At 36.6% G+C, this 20667-nt stretch overlaps 3 protein-coding genes across 4 annotated transcripts; 2 read left to right on the forward strand and 1 right to left on the reverse strand.

Annotated features, from left to right (window-relative positions):
* The first annotated feature begins 1828 nt into the window (after positions 1 to 1828).
* On the forward strand, positions 1829 to 13919 carry LOC108983905 (dynamin-related protein 3A). 2 transcript variants are annotated; one of them, XR_001994939.2, is made up of 20 exons: positions 1829 to 2459; positions 5751 to 6033; positions 6141 to 6169; positions 6305 to 6406; positions 6570 to 6638; positions 6724 to 6783; positions 7052 to 7165; positions 7912 to 7960; positions 8086 to 8195; positions 9246 to 9338; positions 9419 to 9511; positions 9602 to 9739; positions 10431 to 10538; positions 10630 to 10725; positions 11610 to 11652; positions 11820 to 11968; positions 12061 to 12207; positions 12670 to 12728; positions 12831 to 12883; positions 12986 to 13044. XR_001994939.2 is itself a non-coding variant. In XM_018955689.2 (20 exons), exons 1-20 carry the CDS (start codon positions 2088 to 2090, stop codon positions 13506 to 13508), a joined length of 2484 nt encoding a protein of 827 aa, XP_018811234.1. In that variant the 5' UTR covers positions 1829 to 2087; the 3' UTR covers positions 13509 to 13919. The 2 variants fall into 2 exon arrangements, 1 of the variants encoding a protein (XP_018811234.1); XM_018955689.2 differs by lacking the exon at positions 12670 to 12728 and adding an exon at positions 13233 to 13919 and having other exon boundaries at positions 12986 to 13085.
* Positions 13920 to 14199: 280 nt separating this feature from the next.
* Positions 14200 to 18217, reverse strand: LOC108983906 (GATA transcription factor 24-like). The gene is made up of 7 exons (XM_018955691.2): positions 17626 to 18217; positions 16570 to 16653; positions 16333 to 16466; positions 15642 to 15764; positions 15287 to 15392; positions 14748 to 14819; positions 14200 to 14583 (listed from the first exon to the last, which is right to left on the reverse strand). The coding sequence occupies exons 1-7, from the start codon at positions 17932 to 17934 to the stop codon at positions 14485 to 14487; spliced, it is 927 nt and encodes a 308-aa protein (XP_018811236.1). The 5' UTR covers positions 17935 to 18217; the 3' UTR covers positions 14200 to 14484.
* Positions 18218 to 19229: 1012 nt separating this feature from the next.
* Positions 19230 to 20386, forward strand: LOC108983899 (costars family protein). Its single transcript, XM_018955683.2, has 2 exons — positions 19230 to 19381; positions 19957 to 20386. The coding sequence occupies exons 1-2, from the start codon at positions 19301 to 19303 to the stop codon at positions 20170 to 20172; spliced, it is 297 nt and encodes a 98-aa protein (XP_018811228.1). The 5' UTR covers positions 19230 to 19300; the 3' UTR covers positions 20173 to 20386.
* The last annotated feature ends 281 nt before the right edge of the window (positions 20387 to 20667 follow it).

Consider the following 20667-nt stretch of genomic DNA (forward strand, 5'->3'; position numbering starts at 1 on the left):
AATTTTTTTAAATTTCAAGATAAAATATAATAAACAATTCAACTTTTTCAAATTATAAAATAATAATAATATTAAAAAATAATATTCTAATAATATTTTATCATCTCAACTCAACTCATTTCAACATTTAAACACAATCTAAAGTTAAAAAGGAGACGTTTTCTTCCATAAATTCCTTTTTAGTCTGTTGTCATTTGTTTGGTTATAAAATGAAAAGTATTCTACTATATCTACATAGGATCATGCCGTATTTATAAAAATTATATTTATAATTCGATGTGTATAACATATTTAATTTATTAAGTATTTATATGCTATAATTTAATATAAAAAATATATTATAAATATTATAAATTAAAATTTATTATTTAAATAATATAAATCATGTGATCTATCTTCTCATCTGTAAAATCAGAATACGCATGCCAACGTCCCGAGCAACCGGCATAAAACATAGTGTAATACATGCCGTACCTAATTCATTTCTCTTTTTTAAATTACAGATCGGTAAATAAATTAGAGTAGTGTTATTTAAAATTTTTTATATCATATATCATTACACGCGATATTTATAAAATGGATAAAGCTACGTGGCAGCCCATTTCACCGCTTCAACATCCTGTTTCATCCATCCCGCTTGACGTGGCAGTCCATGTAAAAGGATTTAATAGATTAAAAAATTTATCATTCTTCAACCTCCCTTCCAAATACATGAAACAGCCTCTTTGAAGCAGCCTCTCTTCCGAAAACATGAAGTAGCTTTTCCCTCTCTTCTTTGTTTCCCTCCCTCTCTCCCAAAAACGTAGTTAAAGTTGAGGTCGTTCAAATGATCCATTTCCGATACCCCACTAAACCTTTTGCCATTCTAGTGCCCGCTTTGATATTTTGGTACTTGTTTGTTCAACAATAAAATTTTTCTTTAGTTCTCTGTGACATGTTTTGTTGAGAAGGTTTTATGCACAATAAGGGTGGGGTAGTTTCAGAATTTAAACGAAAGAGTATGCTCAAATGGAATCCCAAATTTATTAGTTGACATAGACTGAGAATACACTCCATAGAGGTCTTCACCACAACCACACAATGTAGTTACCACAATCTCAGCTTTCTGCAGAATAGACTTCTGAAGCTTACATGATTTCTTCATTAGATTTCTCTCCTGTGTCTGAACACTGCTAAGATCTTTATAGATTTTGCTTCTTTAGCTCATAAATTTTTCTTATCTTCAACTTTATTTCTGCATCAGACATTTCTTTATCATCATCCCCCTTATTACTATTAGCTTTATTTTATAAAACGTGATTCGATCAACTATTTTCATCGAAGAGCCCATAGTTGGATCATTCTTTTCATTGCAAATTAACTTTCATCCTCTCTTCCACCAAACGTTGATCAACAAGTGTATCAATAAATACTGGTAGTGAATTTGGATGGACTGTCTTCACATTGCCAACCCTTACAAGATACAGCTTGTACATCTTCCCATCATTGCCATATAGATCAAAACCTTATTCGATTTGAGGAAGAGATCTGAAGAAGGAATAGGGTTTGGGGGTCGAGATTTGGGGGGTTGGGGATTTTGGGTGGGTCGTTCTGAAGAAGGAAACTGCAGGAAATAAATCCTGTTTGTTTATTTTTTTCTTTAAAAAAAATTAAAAAAATATCATTATAGCATGCCATGTCATTTAGTTTTTAAATTAAATTATATCAATTACCCAATAAATTAGCAAAGGTCGTAGAAACTCACCGTCGTCTTCGCCCGACCAAATCTATATACATTTATATAAAAGGTATATAATAATTTGAAAATAAAAAAGAAAGAAGAGAAAAAGGGGGGAAATCACCGTCATTCTCAGCACGAAGGAGCCTAGTTTAACACTCCGCACCAATCCATCGCTCCATAGGAGCCCCCACACCAAAAAAGCTCGGAATCCCCAATCATACATACACACCTTCACGATCTTTCTCTCCCTCTCTCTAACCTTACTTGTCTTCTCTCTCTCTCTCTCCCTCTCTCTAAATTCCAAAGCCCTAGGGTTCCGAATCCAACACCACCGATCCAATCCTATCCAGTCCAGTTCAATAGTTTAATGGCGGACGAGACAGTCTCCGCACAATCTCCTCCTGCGTCATCGGCGGCGGCGCCGCTGGGCCACTCGGTGATCCCCATAGTAAACAAGCTGCAGGACATCTTCGCGCAGCTCGGCAGCCAGTCGACCATCGAGCTTCCACAGGTCGCCGTGGTGGGCAGCCAGAGCAGCGGCAAGTCCAGCGTGCTCGAGGCCCTTGTCGGTCGCGATTTCCTGCCCAGGGGATCGGATATCTGCACTCGGAGGCCGCTAGTGCTGCAGTTGTTGCAGACTAAGAGGAAACCGGATGGGATGGAGGAGGAGTACGGGGAGTTCCTCCACTTGCCGGGGAAACGGTTCTACGATTTTTCAGAGATTCGGAGAGAAATTCAGGTACCTTTTGTATTCTTTTGCTGTTTCGAATATTTGTTTCACTGGAGTCGTTTTTTTTTATTGTTGACCGAAGGTTGGCACGTTGTTTTTAAGATAAGATGGGTTGAGATTAAAATTAAAAGTCGAATAAAATATTATTAGAATATATTTTTTTAATATTATTTTTATTTTAAAATTTGAAAAAGTTTAATTGTTTATTTTATTTTGTGTGAAAATTTAAAAAAATTATAATGGTGAGATGAGATGAGTTGAGAGAAGTTGTGAAAACAAACGAGACATAACTGTGATGATTTTGATCATCCGTTTGGACACAGGGTTTTAGTTGTGGGGTTTATGGTTCTTATTGTTTTCCGAGGAAGTGTGGGAGAGTGTAAGAGAGGTTGGATTTTCAGATTGGTAGTTAAAATGTTATTGGTTGCTAGGAAAAGTTTTAAGGAAATGTGATTTTGATTATGTTATCGCTTAGTGTATGAGTTGTGACAATGCCACAGTTTACTGGCGTAAGAATATTTAACTGCTATGGAATGGTTTAATTAATCTGCATCGGAACTGTCTCACTTGCCTTATAAGTGCGGCGGCAATTGTATTGTATTTAAAGTTTCTAGCAAGCGCATACATTTTTTTTTTTGATAAGTAAACAAATTTTATTGATCAATGAATAGGCAAAGCCATGTACAGACTTTAAAAGAAAAAACAAAGGCAAGCCCTAAGCTAAGTAGGCACATTATAGACAAGAAAATCATGTAGGTCTATGCCATTGAAGTCAATAGCAATGGCCCAAGTACATAATGTTCTAAAAAATAAATCTTTAAGCTCCTCTAACGATCTCTCATTGTCTTCAAACGTTCGGTCATTGTACTTCTACCACAAACACTACATAATGCACATAGAGATCATATTCCAAATAGCTAAAGGCTGTAAAAATCTGCAAAGCTGCTCATTTCTCAGTCTTGTGCTGCCCTACTAAAAATGATGTTCGATTTGCCCCCCCAGATATCTCCATGACTTCCGCCACTGATGCATATTTAGCACTAGCAATATAGAAAAGTGAAGGAAATACCTATTGTAGAGTACTATTACCGCACCAAATATCTCTCCATAATTTAATCCTGGAGCCCACCCAAATGAAGTCTAGTGTGTCAAGTCAAGACCTCCCATTCTCTTCTAATGTGTTTCCACAACCCCATTTCATATGCCATTCTTACTTCTTTAGTGCACCATCCCCCCCCCCCCCCAAAAAAAAAAAAAAAGAAAGAAAAGAAAAACCTCCATATTTGCTCTCAATCACCAACTTTCACAGGGCTTTTGGTTTCTTATGACATCTTCACAGCCATTTGCCAAGTAGCACCCGGTTAAAGATTCTCATATTTCTAATGCCTAACCCACCATTAGAAATGGGGCGGCATATTGTCTCCCACTTGACTAGGTGAAACTTGGACTCCTCCTTCACTTCACGCCACAAGAAATTACGTTGGAGTTTCTCAATTCAAAACCCCACACTTGCAGGTATAGGGAACAAGGATAAAAAATTAGTTGGTTAGTTAGATATGTTAACATATATAATTTAGGAATTTATACAATTTAGGACTTTTCTCTGTTAATATTAGCTGTACAGATTATATTACAATGTATGTAGGCTGAATATTAGGAATTGGTTAGCTTTTCCCGTGTATAGCATATTATCTACTTTCCTTGTATAGATGGTGATTTATGTTGATCAAGAAGAGGGCTGAACTGTGAGGGCTAGTTTTTCCAAAAAGCTTTCTCGTTATTTTCTAGTTTCTCTAGTATTTTGACAAGATAAAGTATTTTTAATCAAAGTAATCCTACCGCCTTTCAACAAATACATCATTTTTGATTTGTCGAAGTTCACTTTCAACCCGGATGCTGCTTCAGAACAAAGGAGTAGGGCCTTCAGTGCTCGAATCTAATTTTGATCAGCCTCACAAAAGATAAGTGTATTATCTGCAAACAACAAATGAGATATGTTAATGATTCCTCTCTTCGGGGTTCCGATCGAAAAGCCATCCACGAAACCATTATTAACCAATGCCGAGGTCATCCTGCTAAGCACCTCTATCACAATAACAAATAGCAATGGCGACAACGTATCTCCCTGTCTTAGGCCTCGTGTGTTATGAAAAAAACCAGCTGGACTGCCATTTATCAACATTGAGAATTTCACCGTTGATATGCACCAACGAATCCACGACCGTCACCTCTTCCCAAAACCACACATCCCAAGAAGGTAGAGAAGAAAATCTCAATTAACGTGATCATACGCCTTCTCTATGTCTAGCTTGCAAATGATCTCTGTTGTGCCAGTCTACTATCCAGACATTCATTGGCAATAAGAACTGCATCTAGGATCTGTCTCCCTTCTACAAAAACATTTTGGGGTTTTGTAATGATCTTCTCTTAAACCTCACTTAGACGGTTCGCAAGCACTTTGAATATTATCTTGTATATCCCATTCGCTAAGCTTATGGGCCAAAACTCCTTAACCTCCGCAGCCACCACCTTCTTTGGTATCAATGCAAGAAAAGTGGTGTTAAAGATTTTTTCAAATTTTCCAACCGAGAATTGCTCCTGAAACACCCTCATAAGATTTTCTTTTAACACTTCCCAACAAGTTTGAAAGAAACCCATAGAGAAACCATCAGGCCTCGGTGCATTGTCTTTAAACATTTTCCTCACTACATCGTAAACCTCTGCCTCCTCAAAGGCCCTCTCCACCTGAGATACATCATTCGGCCCAATGGAGTCAAAAGCAAGACCATCAAGGGTCAGTCGCCATCTCGCCTGCTCGGTTAGTAGCTGCTCAAAAAAAATCAACTACATGATTGTGGATTACTTGCTCTTCCCTACACTCAACACCGTCAATTTTCAGCATCTCAATGTTGTTGTTTCTCCTATGGTAGTCAACTACATGATTGTGGATTACCTGCTCTTCCCTACACTCAACACTGTCAATTTTCAGCATCTCAATGTTGTTTCTCTATATATGTAAAGAATTTTTAGTTAACTGAGGATATGAGGCACGATTTTCTTCATTGCATCAATGCTTTAAAAATCACCTATTGCTCTCTCTCTTCGTTGCACTAAGCAAAGTTATCTTGTGACTGTTGGAGTTTTGCATTGTTTTTTCTCGGTTTGATGAGTAGCTAAAATCTTATGGTACTCAAGTTGTGTGAAATTTCTTTGTGAATGAACATTGTAATGGTTTTTGAGCACCAATTTTCTCTTTTATTGCATTTTATTTTCTTATTAAATAACCCCAATTTACTATAGGCCGAGACGGAGAGGGAAGCAGGAGCTAACAAAGGTGTCTCAGACAAGCAGATTCGTCTGAAGATCTTTTCACCAAATGTTCTTGATATCACACTTGTAGATCTACCTGGTATAACAAAGGTTCCTGTTGGTGACCAGCCCTCTGATATTGAAGCACGAATTAGGACAATGATCATGTCATACATTAGGACACCAAGTTGTCTAATTCTGGCTGTTACACCAGCAAATTCAGATTTAGCAAATTCCGATGCGCTTCAGATTGCAGGAAATGCTGATCCTGATGGTGAGTTCTGGAGTGAGAAAAAATATCTTCTTTGGTATGCCGTTGTCTTCGTTTTGTTATTTTACATGTATTTACTTGACTTTTAAGTTTTAATTTTCCAATGGCAGGTCATAGAACCATAGGTATAATCACAAAGGTATATTATTTCTTAACTTGACTTTCAATTGTAAAAAAAAAAGTCCTACTTTCTCTGCTATTGATTTTTTTTTCAAACATTGGCAAACCGTGATCATTTTCTGATGAGGTTTGGTGTTTATCTATATGATTTTAGTTGGATATTATGGATAGAGGTACTGATGCCCGTAATTTATTGCTTGGAAAAGTGATTCCCCTCCGACTTGGATACGTGGGAGTTATAAATCGTAGTCAAGAGGTAATTATGTAGCTTTTGGGAGATGTACAAATGTGTCTTAATAAAATCCTTTAAATTAGCTTTTCCTTGTGGGTCAAGACTGAGATGGACAACGTAGCATGCAAGGCTAGTTTGCTAGTAGGATAAGGTCCTAATTCTATGTTCAATTTAATGATTTGAACAGGATATTATGCTCAACCGAAGTATCAAAGATGCTATTGCTGCCGAGGAAAAGTTCTTCCGCAGTCGTCCAGTATGTCCATGTCATCCCATATTATTCAGTGCTTCATATAAATTCCATTAAAAAATAGTAGACTTGATTTTCTTCTTCTTATTAGGTATATAATGGTCTAGCTGATCGATGTGGCGTTCCTCAGTTGGCAAAGAAGTTGAACCAGGTAGGATTTTGCAAAACACAATTCACTAAGTTGTGTTTAGTGAATATGCAAGAAACTGCAGCTTGAGTGCACATGCATATGCACACACCCCTCTTCCCCTCTCTTGGCCCCCTTTCCATATGACACAGTTGGACAATTATTTTGCCCCCTTCTAAGTTAATGTGATTCTGGAAACTTCATGGTATTTTTGTGCCATGAATGCTAACTTATGGTTTTAATTCATAAATCCCCTATTAACATGAGATTCATTGTGTATATTCATTTGCAGATTCTTGTACAGCACATTAAGGCAGTGCTTCCAGGGCTGAAGTCACGCATAAGCTCGGCATTGGTTTCCATTGCCAAGGAGCATGCAAGCTATGGAGAAATCACGGAATCAAAGGCATGTTTTGTTATGTCGAGAGTGCATGCAACTTTGGTTGACATAATTTTTCAACCGATTGTATCTATGTTGCTTGTCCTGAGGTTATAGGTTTTGCCATAGGCATAACAGTGGAATGTAAATTTTTCATTTCATGCTAAGTGTGATCCAATGTTGTGTATGGTATGGAATGATCCAGCGTTGTGTATAGTATGGAATATTGGAGTTTGAACCTTTTTTTGTTTGTTCAATTTGTCACGGCTTTTTTTTTCGTAAACAAGAATTTTATTGATGAAATAGGGCATAGACCAAGTACACGAGGTACAAGAGCAAATTTTGTCACTGCTTGATGTTCATAAATTGTTATTTAATTTTAACTTACTTGAAATCTTCTGTTGGCTACCTTTTAATGCTTTGCTTATACTTATTCAAACCAGTCCACTAGTGGATTTTTTTTTAAAAATATTTTTACCGATTGCTACATTTTATACCCCTTCACACACAATAAGCTGTTCTAGCTCCTTGTATTTTGCCCTTCCTCTGATCTAGTTTCCTCTCTGCAATTCTAGGTAATGGATTGATTGAATAATTTCCAGATGTCATTGCTTGATTTCGTAATCTGCTCTTTATCCACTTAGTTGGAAGCTTCTTTTTGGTTACTCATGTTTTGCAAGTTGCTACAGTTCCAAGTTTTTGCTCTTCTGGCATCCTGCTTTTATGTTATATGACTATTTCCCATATACTAACTCACTTCTTCAATCCAATAGGCTGGCCAGGGAGCTCTTCTTCTTAACATTCTTTCAAAGTACTCTGAAGGTAAATATGTTTGTGTAGTTTTTGTTGTCTTTAACTCTCAATAGTGCTATCAAACTAATGTTCTGAGCCATGTCTATATCCTGTTTGGGTCATTGATTGTGTCATTTTTTAATTCTCATGAACAGCATTTTCTTCAATGGTGGAGGGGAAAAATGAAGAAATGTCAACATCTGAGTTGTCTGGCGGAGCAAGAATTCATTATATATTTCAGTCGATCTTTGTCAAGAGTTTAGAGGTGTGTTTCGATAGCTGCAGTTACTTTCCCTGTGACCCTTCCCCCACCCACCCACCCCAATGCATATAGGTTTGGGGGTGTGATTGCATGGTACTTCTTTCAATTATTGTTCTTTTGCTATAATCATTGGCTAATAATCTGTACCACCGACATACCATTCTATGTGAAAAACTGTAAATGGTTATTAGAGTTGCATTTTTGCTCTATTTTCTTTTGTGCAAGTAAAATTTTTGTTCACTAAAATTAGATCACATTGCGAGCAAACACTTAACCGAGGACAACTATTATCCAGATATATATACACATACATGCATGATGTCTTTCACCGAACATATTCTTAAACCAATTACCAGTCAATTATCTCTCTTACAAAGTTACTTCTGACTGCCACCCAATGCGACTATTTATCGTGTAGCTAATCTCTGTATAATCCTACAATTAGTAAATCTCTTTCACTCTCTTCTTGCATTCATATCTCTTCTGATTGTCTACTCATTATGAAACCTCAAAAATTCCTTCCCCACATGTAATTGTATACCATAACTACTGACAAAAAAAAATTGTATACCATAGCTGTAAAAATGACCTTTGGTATGTTTTTTTCCCCATAAGCAAACAGGGAAGGAGGGGGCAACCTGAGGTGGCTTCCCTACTTGGATGCGTCATACCATTACTAATGCATCGGACCCCATCATAACTTTGCAGTAAGCGTGCTTGGGTGAGAGTAGTACTAGAATGGGTGACCTTTGGCATGCTTGTCACAAGAAACTTCCCTCTCATGCACCCTACAACCAGAGTTTACAAATCTGCCACCAAATATAGAATTTCCTCCATTGTTATATTTGGTTTTGTGTTCACCCTGTAAAATGAATTTTATTTTCATTGAATGATTGTAGTGTGAGGCAATCACTATACTTGTTGAATAAAGTTATTTTTCATGAGTCAGGCTCCCATGGGTGATGTAATTAATTCCATTTTGGTACCTGGGAAAGGGTGCTGGATTTTTATCTGATGCCAACTGTCTCTGGTGCAATTTGATCTCTCTTGCAGGAGGTGGATCCATGTGAGGACCTAACTGATGATGACATTCGGACTGCCATTCAGAATTCAACTGGCACTAGATCCGCATTGTTTGCTCCGGAAGTAGGTCTTTCTTTTTTTTTTAAAGAAAAAACTTATTTAATATCATGCTGTTAATTAATTTCTTACTTTTTGTGTATTAGGTGCCATTTGAGGTTATTGTTCGAAGGCAAATAGCACGTTTATTGGATCCAAGCCTTCAGTGTGCCAGGTTCATATATGATGAATTAATAAAGGTGGGAGATTTCTCATGTCCTATATCTGGTGGTCTCACAACTGAAGCACTTATAAATCTTGATCTCAAATTAACACAGTTCTCTTCTCAGATTAGCCACCGTTGTCTAGTGAACGAGCTGCAGAGATTTCCTGTTTTGAGAAAGCGCGTGGATGAAGTTATTGGCAACTTTCTGCGAGAAGGCCTTAAACCCTCGGAAACAATGATTGGGCACATCATTGAGATGGAGGTATATTGAGTTCAAGATACAAGTTTATGCTCTAGACTAATAATGCATAAATTATGTAAATAATACTTTTTTTACTCTCCTTTTCATTATAGGGCCTTCTAATAAATTTTTTCCACTAGAAACGGATAACGGTTAATGATTTTCAATTTTTCCACACCATGACTTGTATTTCTCGTGTCAGTTGACAGTAATGAACTTATCTGTCAATACTAGTCAATTTCTACCTGCGCTTATAAGCACCTGCAAAACATGTATGAATATGCCCTATCTAAATAATGTGTAACATAAAACACTATTGGTAGTGGCATAAGATTTATATATTTCGGCATATGGCTATCTTGAGTGTGAGTCATTGCCTTAGTTTTCCCCCTTTTCTTTTGACATGGTAACTGATCTTTTTTTTATATTGACATGGTAACTAATCTGATCTTGGATGGACATCTAATACTTGTGAGGTCAACAGTCAAAAGTTACAAGTCCTTTTGCCTACTTCTCTCGCTCATGTTATCGTCACAATTTCTACAATAAAGTTATTCATATTGCCTTCTGTCAATCTTTTACCATGCTTCCCCAGGATCTTTTATGATGTATTGACACTCTATGGACTTGTTGAGCCAGACAGGCCAATTACATTAAATTTAGTTATGATGTTTACGAATGCTTAGGATTTGTAATGTAATTGAATTTGCAGATGGACTACATAAACACTTCCCACCCAAATTTTATTGGGGGGAGCAAATCGGTAGAGATTGCAAAGCAACAACTTCCTAAGGTTTCTCTTCCTCTTTCCAGGCAAAAGGTAGACATCTGCTGTGCTTATAGTCATGTATGTTCTGCAATCAGTATTATCACTCATTTCTCCTTTTTTCCCCCATATTTTGTTTTGAAAGGATGGTGTAGAGCCTGATAAGGTGCCAACATCTGAAAGAAGTGTGAAGTCTCGAGCCATTCTTGCCAGGCAAGCCAATGGTGTTGTGTCTGATCAGGTATGGAGAGTATATTTCTTCAATTTGGAAGGAATGAAATGCCTGGAATTTTGAAGATTGTGAGAAGACAAAGGATGAACTTAGATCCTTGGTGCTAACTGACTCTTTATGTCTAGATGTCAGCTTAGAATAGTTATGGCTTTTCTAAGTATTTCTTATAGCTCTTAATTAGGTGTTTTTCTCTTATATGCGTTTTGTGTAGTTGGGCTTCACGTATTCCTATTCCTTAGAATTAGGGCTTATTTGGGAACATAAACAATCTTATCTCATCTCATAAAATTTCTTTTCCAAACATCATTCAAACACAAATACTTTTTCAAAATTTTCATCTAATTATTACCTAATCATTACAACTTTTCTAAACTTCAAAAAAAAAAAAAAAAAAAACACAAAAAAAACCCATTTTCAAATTCCAAAACAAAAATAATATTAAAAAATTTCATTCTAACATCCCCTTAATAACTTTATTTTACGTATAAAAAATTGAGAAAATATATTTGCAACCGTGAATTGTGCAACCGCCGCGTATTCGCTTTGAAAAAAGTGAATAAAACATGACCCACATAAAAAAATTAATTTTTTAATAGTGGACCACACTCTTTTTCAAAGCAATTACGCGACGTTTGCACACTTCATGGTTGTATGTAGAATTACTCGTCAAATGCTTTCTCTTGTATTCATCCTACGTACTCACCCCCCTATACTAAAGTTGTCTTATAAAGAAGCTGTCCCCCCTTTCCTCCCACTGCAACATAAGATAAACCAGTATACAAAACTATTACCCATACTTGTTATTATAGCTTAAAGCAACAAATCAATATTTTATGAACAAAACTATTCAGTTTGTCTGATTTGTTTTTGTGATTTCTGTTGGATGACTGCAGGGGGTTAGGCCTGTAGCTGATGTTGAAAAAGTCCCATTGTCTGGTAATGAGTTAGTTTGATATTTTTTCCATAGTTGTTTTTTCTCTGATGATATATGTCTTGGACTTTCCATGCTCGTTTCTTTATCCTCAATGATGCAAATTGCATGAAAGTAGTTAGTACTAGGATTTCAAGATTTTATAAAAGTTGGAAGGATTGATAATTGATAGGAAATACGAGTGGTTCAAGTTGGGGAATTTCATCAATTTTTGGTGGAAGCGATAACCGTACTTCCGCTAAAGAAAGCTTGATGAACAAGTTGTTTAGCGAACCTGTTCACAGCCTGGAGCAAGCCATCTCTATAATCCAGTTGAGAGAGGTATACTTTATCTGTCTAGTATCTGTTGTGGCTTTCCAATATTCTCCCCCATGTTAATATTTTCTAATAGATACTTTTTTATATTCTTTAAGCCACCAAGTGTGCTGAGGCCCACAGAAAATCAGTCAGATGAGGAGGCTATTGTAATTGTAGCCACAAAATTGCTGTTAAGATCATATTATGACATTGTTCGGAAGAACATTGAGGACTTTGTACCTAAAGCAATTATGCACTTCCTGGTATTCTCATCCTCTTCCCGTCATATAATGCAGAGTTTTATTTTTTGCCAATGTGCATTTGTTGGGATGGATTGTTGGGTTTGAGTGACCTTACGCAGCTTATATAAAATTCTTTTCATACTTGCAGATCTCCCCATCCTCCACCCCCTCCAAAAATTTAATATGATCATATCTAAAAAAATTGTTCAGATTTCTGCTATAATTCAAAATCTAACCCAAATCTCATTATCCATAGTTTGTGATTTTTAATTGCTATAGACGCGTGCCCTATATTTACAAAATGGTAAGTATAGTGGTACTTTTTTTTTATATCCGGAAGTATGTTTATGATACCTTTTTTCTTGTATAGCACAATATTAATTATGAAAAATACTTGTTAGGCTCCCCAAAAGATGAATTTCTGAATCCGCCACTGCTTATAGGCATGTGAAAACAATGTTGACCATCTTTTATTTTGCTCAGCACTAAGTATCTTATGACAGCGTCAAATGATGGCAGGATTCCAACAATCAATAAAAATTGTACATGGCCTTGCTCTCTTATCATTATTTGTGTGGTGAAAGATTCCTCATTAGGCAATTTTGTCCATATTATTATTTAGGCTGTTATTGCTACATATCCAGGTAAACCATACAAAACGTGAGCTGCACAATGTTTTCATCAAAAAGCTTTACAGGTAAGTAGAGTAGCTTAGTCATATATAATCCTTTTACTTCAGAATATTCACTTGTTTGTCTGTGCTGATGATTGTGTTCCATGCATTTTATGATCAAATCAGAGAGAACCTATTTGAAGAGATGTTGCAGGAGCCAGAGGATTTAGCAATGAAGAGAAAGCGCACTCGAGAAACACTCCGAGTTCTTCAACAGGCTTTCCGGGTAATTGTTCCTGATTGGTAACCCACATCAGAGGGTTTAGTGAAATTGGGGTCTACAAATTCGCTTTTACTGCATTTAAAATTTTTTAAGACTAGTGAAAATTGGGAGATTTGTGGACTTCATTGAGACTTGTTTTTGCACGTGTAGACATTGGATGAATTGCCTTTGGAAGCTGAGACAGTTGAGAAGGGTTACAGTTTGGGAGCTGATCCGACAGGGTTGCCAAAGATCCATGGAATGCCGTCATCGTCACTGTATTCTACAAGCAGTTCCACCGATTCGTACTCAGCTTCTCCTAAAATCTCAAAGTCCCGGAAGTCATCTCACTCGGGGGAGCTTCTGCAACCAATTTATGCCAACACAGATTCTAATGGAAGCGGACGCATGCACATGCCAGGTCTCTATCCAACGGTGGATCTGTAACGAATTTGACTGAGCGCATTAGTCCAAGTATTTGTTAATGCTATCAAGGCTTTTATTATTCATTTGATTGCCCTGTCCAACTTTGGAGATGGTTGGAATTCGACCTGCCAGGGTGAGCTCATCGGGGGGGTCAGCATTTTCTTCTAATTTGAATTGTGCAGGCCAGATACTGGTATTGCTCTGTTCTTTATTTATTTCTATTTTGTTACTCAATTATAATATAGGTGATAATTGCATTGTTTACGAGGGACCAAAAAGAATAACGTGGAGCAGATAGTCCTGCTCTAGTCAGCAGCTGCAGCCATTGAACGTGTACATTTTTTTTTTGTCCTTTACAAGCTTTTTGGTTTGAGATATGTTTGAATTGTGATGGGTTTTGAGCCAATTGTATAATCAATCATCTTTGGAGTACCTTGTATTAGTACCATGCTCAGCTACCAGGTAGGAGGATAATACTGTACCCTTATCGATTCCAGTCGGCTCGGCTCCTTTGCTTTGCTCAAGAAACTCGCACGATACGATTTGAAAAGGTTGTGGGTATATGGTATCAAGATGTGTTTTTGTCTAAACCCTCATAATCCACCAACAAAAAAAAAAATTGGTTTGCTCCAATCGCAATCAACCATGGGGAATCTCAGAATTCGCAATCTAATTTGAAGAAGAAATAAATTATGCAAATATTATTGCTGCAAAATCGAAGAAACGCACAAAACAGTGTTATTTTTTTCGAAGAGGATATACTAATTCACGTGAAACGAAAAAGAAAAGAAAAATAGAGGTGGGTTTCATTATGGCCCGGACATTTCTACACTCGAGACACATATAAGAAGTACTTCGAGAAAGTTAAATACACCGCGTTATATGTGCAGTCGGTCAAAATAAGTTGAAACTTACTACGGTTGAATCTAGATCGGTCAAACTTTTTTTCCCCTGCTATAATAACTGGAGTGGCACGGCAAGATTAGCAAGTAGCCACTCATCTTTCTGCAGTTACAGCTGAGTTATCACCATTAGCAGTGGAGACAATCTCTGCAACCGGAGTTACAGCATCCGACTCACTAGCATCACCATCACCCTGTGATAAACACCCGTGGAAAGAGGTGATGATAAAGGATAGAGAATCACTACACACCCACACCCATATATTTTACAAATACATGTGGCCAAGTACCAGAAATTGCCTAGTGGAAGAAGGGTTCGAAGAAAGCAGAATGTTCTTCACAAGGGTTGTTACTCTACCTGTTCAGTTGCCTTCAAAGAAGGATCCTGGACACCCATAGTTGAAACCTTGGAAAGATCTCGTAAAACTCCCTGCAAAACTCAAGTTATTATAATGAGATCACTGAACATACCATGAATTAGTTTTGTGTGGGAAAAGAAGCATGTTTTCGTGCTCATTAAAAGTATTGGGAGAGAATGGATGTAGAAACAAAGAACACATTTTTCTCTTATCCTTCTGGATGGTCAGGGGAGCCAATTCAAGCACGTGATACAAAGGAACAGATAAAAAAAACTATGATCCTACAACCTCATCCATTCTAACAATGTTCATTACAGAAGCCAAGAGAAAAGATCAAATCAAGGAGAAAGTGGAAGTGAAGGGTATAGACGGTAAATATAATTGAACCTGATAAATACTACAATAAACAGTCAAGGGTGAAGAACCGTGCAGCCTGTAGTGACCAATGCACTCAATATACATGGTTTTTTAAATATGCATATTTCCAATGAAAAAGAGAAGAAAATCAATCAGTATACTTTTTTGTAATTGCACAAACCTTGTTGGCCCACTTGAGCCCGCATGCATTACACAAAGTCCTTGGACCAGTTGGCCCTCTACGCATCATTGGAGTGGACTTTGAACTGATTCCACAATGTGTACATCTGCATAGAGCATCGCATCAAAGGTTTACAACATAAGAGTATCTATAGCATTTTCATTGTAAATATAAAATGATGTAAAGTTCAAACTTGCAGCTATCATCCTCTTCTGAGACGCATCAGAAATTCAGGGAGCATTTATTGTAGAACCTTAAATGGAAAGGGTAATAGGCAGGTCATAGGAAGACTTGTTTTATGGTCCGAATAAGCAAGAAGTTTTACTTATACATTGGGGAAAAGATTAACACTCACGAAGTCTCCTGCATGGTATCATCTTGTCCAGGACCCTGTGTTGCACCATAAACTGAAGAATCTGATCCTGCTTCATCAGATATGGCCTTGGATGATGTAAACTGACCCTTCTTACGCTGCATCCTGACATAGTCATAGATGAAAGACGAGAAGGTGACCAGAAGGAAAAGCCCTAATGGTAGAATGAGGAAGACAGCAAAAATATAAGTGGGGAAAAAAGAAAAACTAAAGGCTCGAAGAAAACCAGTTCAAATAGTATCCTATGTTGAACAGAAAAGATAGTTTCCACACCCGATGTTGTTTTTTTATAAGTAAACACTTGGAAACAAAATGTTAGTACAGAAGGAATAGACATTAGCCCTTTTTAGCATTCCAAGTCTTGCCACTTTTTTTTCCATGTTCATTAATTAACCAAGGCAAGAAAGAAAAAAGAAACAAAAAGATTATTGAGCTCCAATTTTGTCATATGTAAGTATGAATCCCTTGGTCAAAGTGATCGGGAAACATGCAACAACTAGGCAATGCTCACTCCCCCCTCTCCAAAGATAAAAGGATGTGTTTTTTTTTTTTATATAAAACCAACATTACATTTATAATAAAAATGGATTAATTCAACAATAATAAGGAGCTTTTAATTTGCAACTTGTTTTACACTAAAAAGTGTACTTTAGACATAGGCAGGATATAATACCTGAGTGCAACTTCTTTCCGCACACTGTAACGGATTTTCTTATCAAAGCATCGCTCTTTTCTCTTCTCCCGGAATCGACTTAAAGAAGCAGCTCTCTGTGGTTGAATTGACCTCCCAGGAAAGTCGTTCATGCCCTGGAAAAGATGTAGCCAAGCCAGGGAAAGTAAAAACAAATCAACACTCTTTGGAATGCTTTATATTTTTGAGAAAGCTTGCGCGAATTACGCATTTACATACCCTTTGATTAAGAGGGACTGTTCCCATAGCAGGAATGCCGGAAGGGATTTCATATCCACCCAAAAGTAACAACACTGCCTGCACCTGTCAATTCAATCCAAAAAGCTTAGATTACATAGTATTTTCATATGAGCGGTGCTACTCTGCCGCCTGAGTAGCACCGCTCCATTTAACCACTAGGCCATTTTGGCCACTTCTTTTTTTTTTTTCTCATTTTTCTTTTCATATTTCTTTTACATATTTAAATATTTTTAAAAAATAAAAAATACACCAATACATTAAAAATCACTTTCTTAATCATCAAGTAAAAATAAAAAATAAAAAAAATTTAATACACAAGTGGTCAAAGTGAGAGGGCAAACTAGCATTTTCCTTTTCATATTTACAAGCTTTAAACCCTAAAAACACCCGCTCATTTGAAACCACGCAAGATCCATTAAAGAACCACTTTATTCTTTTCCTTCACTTTTTTGGATGGAGAAAACTATCTTTTTCTGGTGGATCGGCATCAAAGCACAAAATGTGGCATTATAACCAAAACCCATTTGGAAACTCTACACACGATTAGAAAACAGCGTCATATAAAAAGTAAAAGAAAGAACCACTTCACAAAATACGCAGTCAGCGGGCAGATAGAAAGCACGAGGTATGGCCTTGTAACGAAGATCCAATTGAAAACTCTACAGAGTATAATGATCTAATCTATATTCTTTTAAGGGGAAATATCATTAAAATGGCGGGTGTGCGCACACAATTGGAAACAGCATCATAAAGTTACAAAACGTAGCACAATTAAAAAAAGCTAATCACAATCAAGCCAAAAAGTTTAAAACACTGACTTCCCCAAGTGAATAAGTATGATAACACTGCATGCTCCAACAAAGAAACCGAAACTCTCACGGCTAAAAGGCACCATGGCACAAAAGAGCATGAAAATTCACCAAATCAATCAAACCCCATGTCAAGATCCTAAACTTACAGCCAAAATACCATCAAACACATTAACAACGCACAATTCACAAAATTCAGTAACCACCCATAAGCAAAAACCAGAACCTTATCCGGAGAGACCGCATCGAACACGTAAACCTCACCCTGGAACGAAAGCGTGAGCTGGTCAGCGCCTCCGTTACCGGCCACCGGAGGATAATCAGAGCTGGGAACGTAGATAGTATTGGGAGCGACCTCCTGGACGCCACCGTTAAACGTCACAGCTACGGCGCCATCTTCAAATCGGATCTGAGGGTTGTCGATGGACTCCTCGCCGCCCGCAACATCTTCGTCTTCGTCCTCAATTTGACTCTCAATATTATTGGTCATCGCTCCTGAATTGAACATCGAAGCTTGGCGATTCGATTCCGGCATTGTTGCAGCGTTACATTACAGAGACAATTCAATTCGAAAACACGTTGACGCAAAAAGAAAGAAGCTAAATTCCGAGAATACGGCTAACACCGGAATGATTAACAACAAAGAGCCCTAAGACAACCCAAATAATTCACAAACACAAGGAAGATAAAGCTTTCGAGAAGGTCGACAGCTCGGAACCACAACAATTCAAAAGCGCAAAATTTTCGGATTTAAAATAAAACCTAAAATTAGTACCAGACTACCAGTGACAAACACAACCGGATAGTGATGCTACCCTATTTCTATCCACCTATTTCTATCCATTTATTATCAAGTCCATTTCAAGTTTTTTTAATTTTAATTTTAATTTTTTAAAATATTTTTTTAATATCTTTAATCACTAAAAAATATATATATAAATTTACTAATACACACTTTCTTAATAATTAAATAAAATTAAAAATTAAAAAAAAAATCAAATATAAAAAGAATAGTAAATATATAATAATAAGATAGTAATCCTATCATTATTTAACCCAAAAAGTATGAAATTATTCCCAAAAATTATTAGAGTTCATTTAAAAAAGAGAAATACTATAACCACAAATTCATTATACAAAAATAATTCTATAAATTAATATGATTTCATATGGTTTATCTTATTTTTATTATAAAATAGATATGATAGATCATACGAAAACACTTCAATTTATAAAATTATTTTTATATAATCTTTTATAGTTATATCACTCCTCAAGTTAAATAAAATATTATTTATCTCTTTTTTTTTTTTTCAAAGTTATCATGGATGCGTGTGGGAAGGGTGAGATGGAAGTTTCTAAAAAATTTCATTACAATCATCATTATAGACTAATAAAAGTATATTAAACTACCATCACAAATTTTTTTATCGAACTAATATATCTTCATATGATACATTAGATTTATTTAATAAAAATAATTTTATAATTTTACGTAACACATCAAATCACATCAATTTATAAATATATTACTGTGAGATCTATTTGTAATTAAATCATTTATCTGAACAAATGTATGTACAAAAATAAAAGCCAACGGTGGGTGGATCGTGAACACAAATTCCATCATAGTCATCATAATACATACATCAACAAAAATCCCCTTTAGTGTTTATATTAAGTTATTAGTACGAATTTAACTTAGATTCAGTGTAAAAATACGTATCTTATGATCTTCGTGCATTAATTTTTAATATTCCCTGAAAAAATCATTGACATTAGTATTACGATTTAGTATTTACTGATACTCCTCGTTTTAGCAGCATCCCATTCCCCCCCGGTTTGTTATATAACTTATATTTACCTTAACGCAACACCCACAGATATTGTGAACTGAAACCATGAACGTAGAAGAAGAAGTTGAGCGTCTCAAAGAAGAAATCAAGAGGCTTGGCAAGGTCCAAGACGATGGTTCTTACAAGGTAGACGCTAGAACTCGGTTTCTTTCTCAGTTTCAGCCCTTTTTCCTTTACACGTAGCAGTAGATTTGCTCTCATCAATAAATGAATTGAGTGGTATTTGAATGTCCGATAGTTGATGCGATCTTGATCCGGATCCAGATTCTTCGTACCGTTTAAATGGCCGATCTATAACATACAGCTGATATAGATGGGAGATCTGACTGCGTCTGCATTCCGGTTCCTTTTATTTTATTGTCTGATTGGATTTCCTTACATATCCAAATGAATTAGATCGTGCCAGTTTCAGTTTCAGACCATCCTAGGGTAAGATAAAATCTAAGGGTTCGCGGGTTTGAAAAATGGCCAACATTTCGGAGTGTGTAACGCTTTATATTGCTATATGCTCGAGGATTCGTTTGTCGGAAGTTGGGTTAGAAAGTTGTCTGTTTTTTATATATAATATATATTTTCCCCTTAAGATATGCAGGGTAAGGGGTGGAGGCATTAACCTTTTGCTTTACAATTTCCATTTGTTCTTCAATATGTCATCTGGGTTTTTTCTAATAATAGAAATTTGGCTTCTGTCTGTCTGGAAGGTCACATTTGGCATCCTATTCAATGATGATAGGTGTGCAAACATATTCGAAGCACTGGTTGGGACACTCCGAGCAGCAAAGAAGCGAAAAGTTTTGACATATGATGGCGAGCTGCTGCTCCAAGGAGTCCATGACAATGTAGAAATTACACTCAAACCCACGCCAGCTGCTGTGGCAGCGGCCACAGTGGCAACTGATGCAGCTGTCGGGAGTTGAACATTTGTGCTGTTGCTCCCACCGGGACGTGTTTGGAAGTGAAGTATTGCTTAATGTTTTGCTGTTCTATGATGTGTAATTTAAGAGACAAACTTACTTTGGAGAAGATGTTTGCACTTGTTTGATTCTCCATGAAATTTGACCTTTCCCTCCCCCAACAATGAAAATTGAAGTTCAAGTTTGTCATCCCGATATCTATCTCACAAGTTTTAAGCCGAGAAGCACACAAGTCATCATGTCAATGCAAAGCTTCTCCCAGGCAGGTACTGTATAAAGGGTCCGAAAATGGATTGAGAGCAATTATTATATTTTTTAATATTATTACCTTGAGATGGGGAATGAACTTCATATACAACATCGTACAACCTTCGGATCAAATAATGATATTGAGCACAATGACATTAGGACTACAACGCCATCCAACATAACACTTGAGTTTCAAGACAAGGCTGTTTAGTACAGTTTGAATGATGAGAAAATGATCGTTGACAGTCG

This window comes from Juglans regia, chromosome 13 (assembly GCF_001411555.2).
Source record: "Juglans regia cultivar Chandler chromosome 13, Walnut 2.0, whole genome shotgun sequence".
Taxonomy (NCBI): Eukaryota; Viridiplantae; Streptophyta; class Magnoliopsida; order Fagales; family Juglandaceae; genus Juglans; species Juglans regia.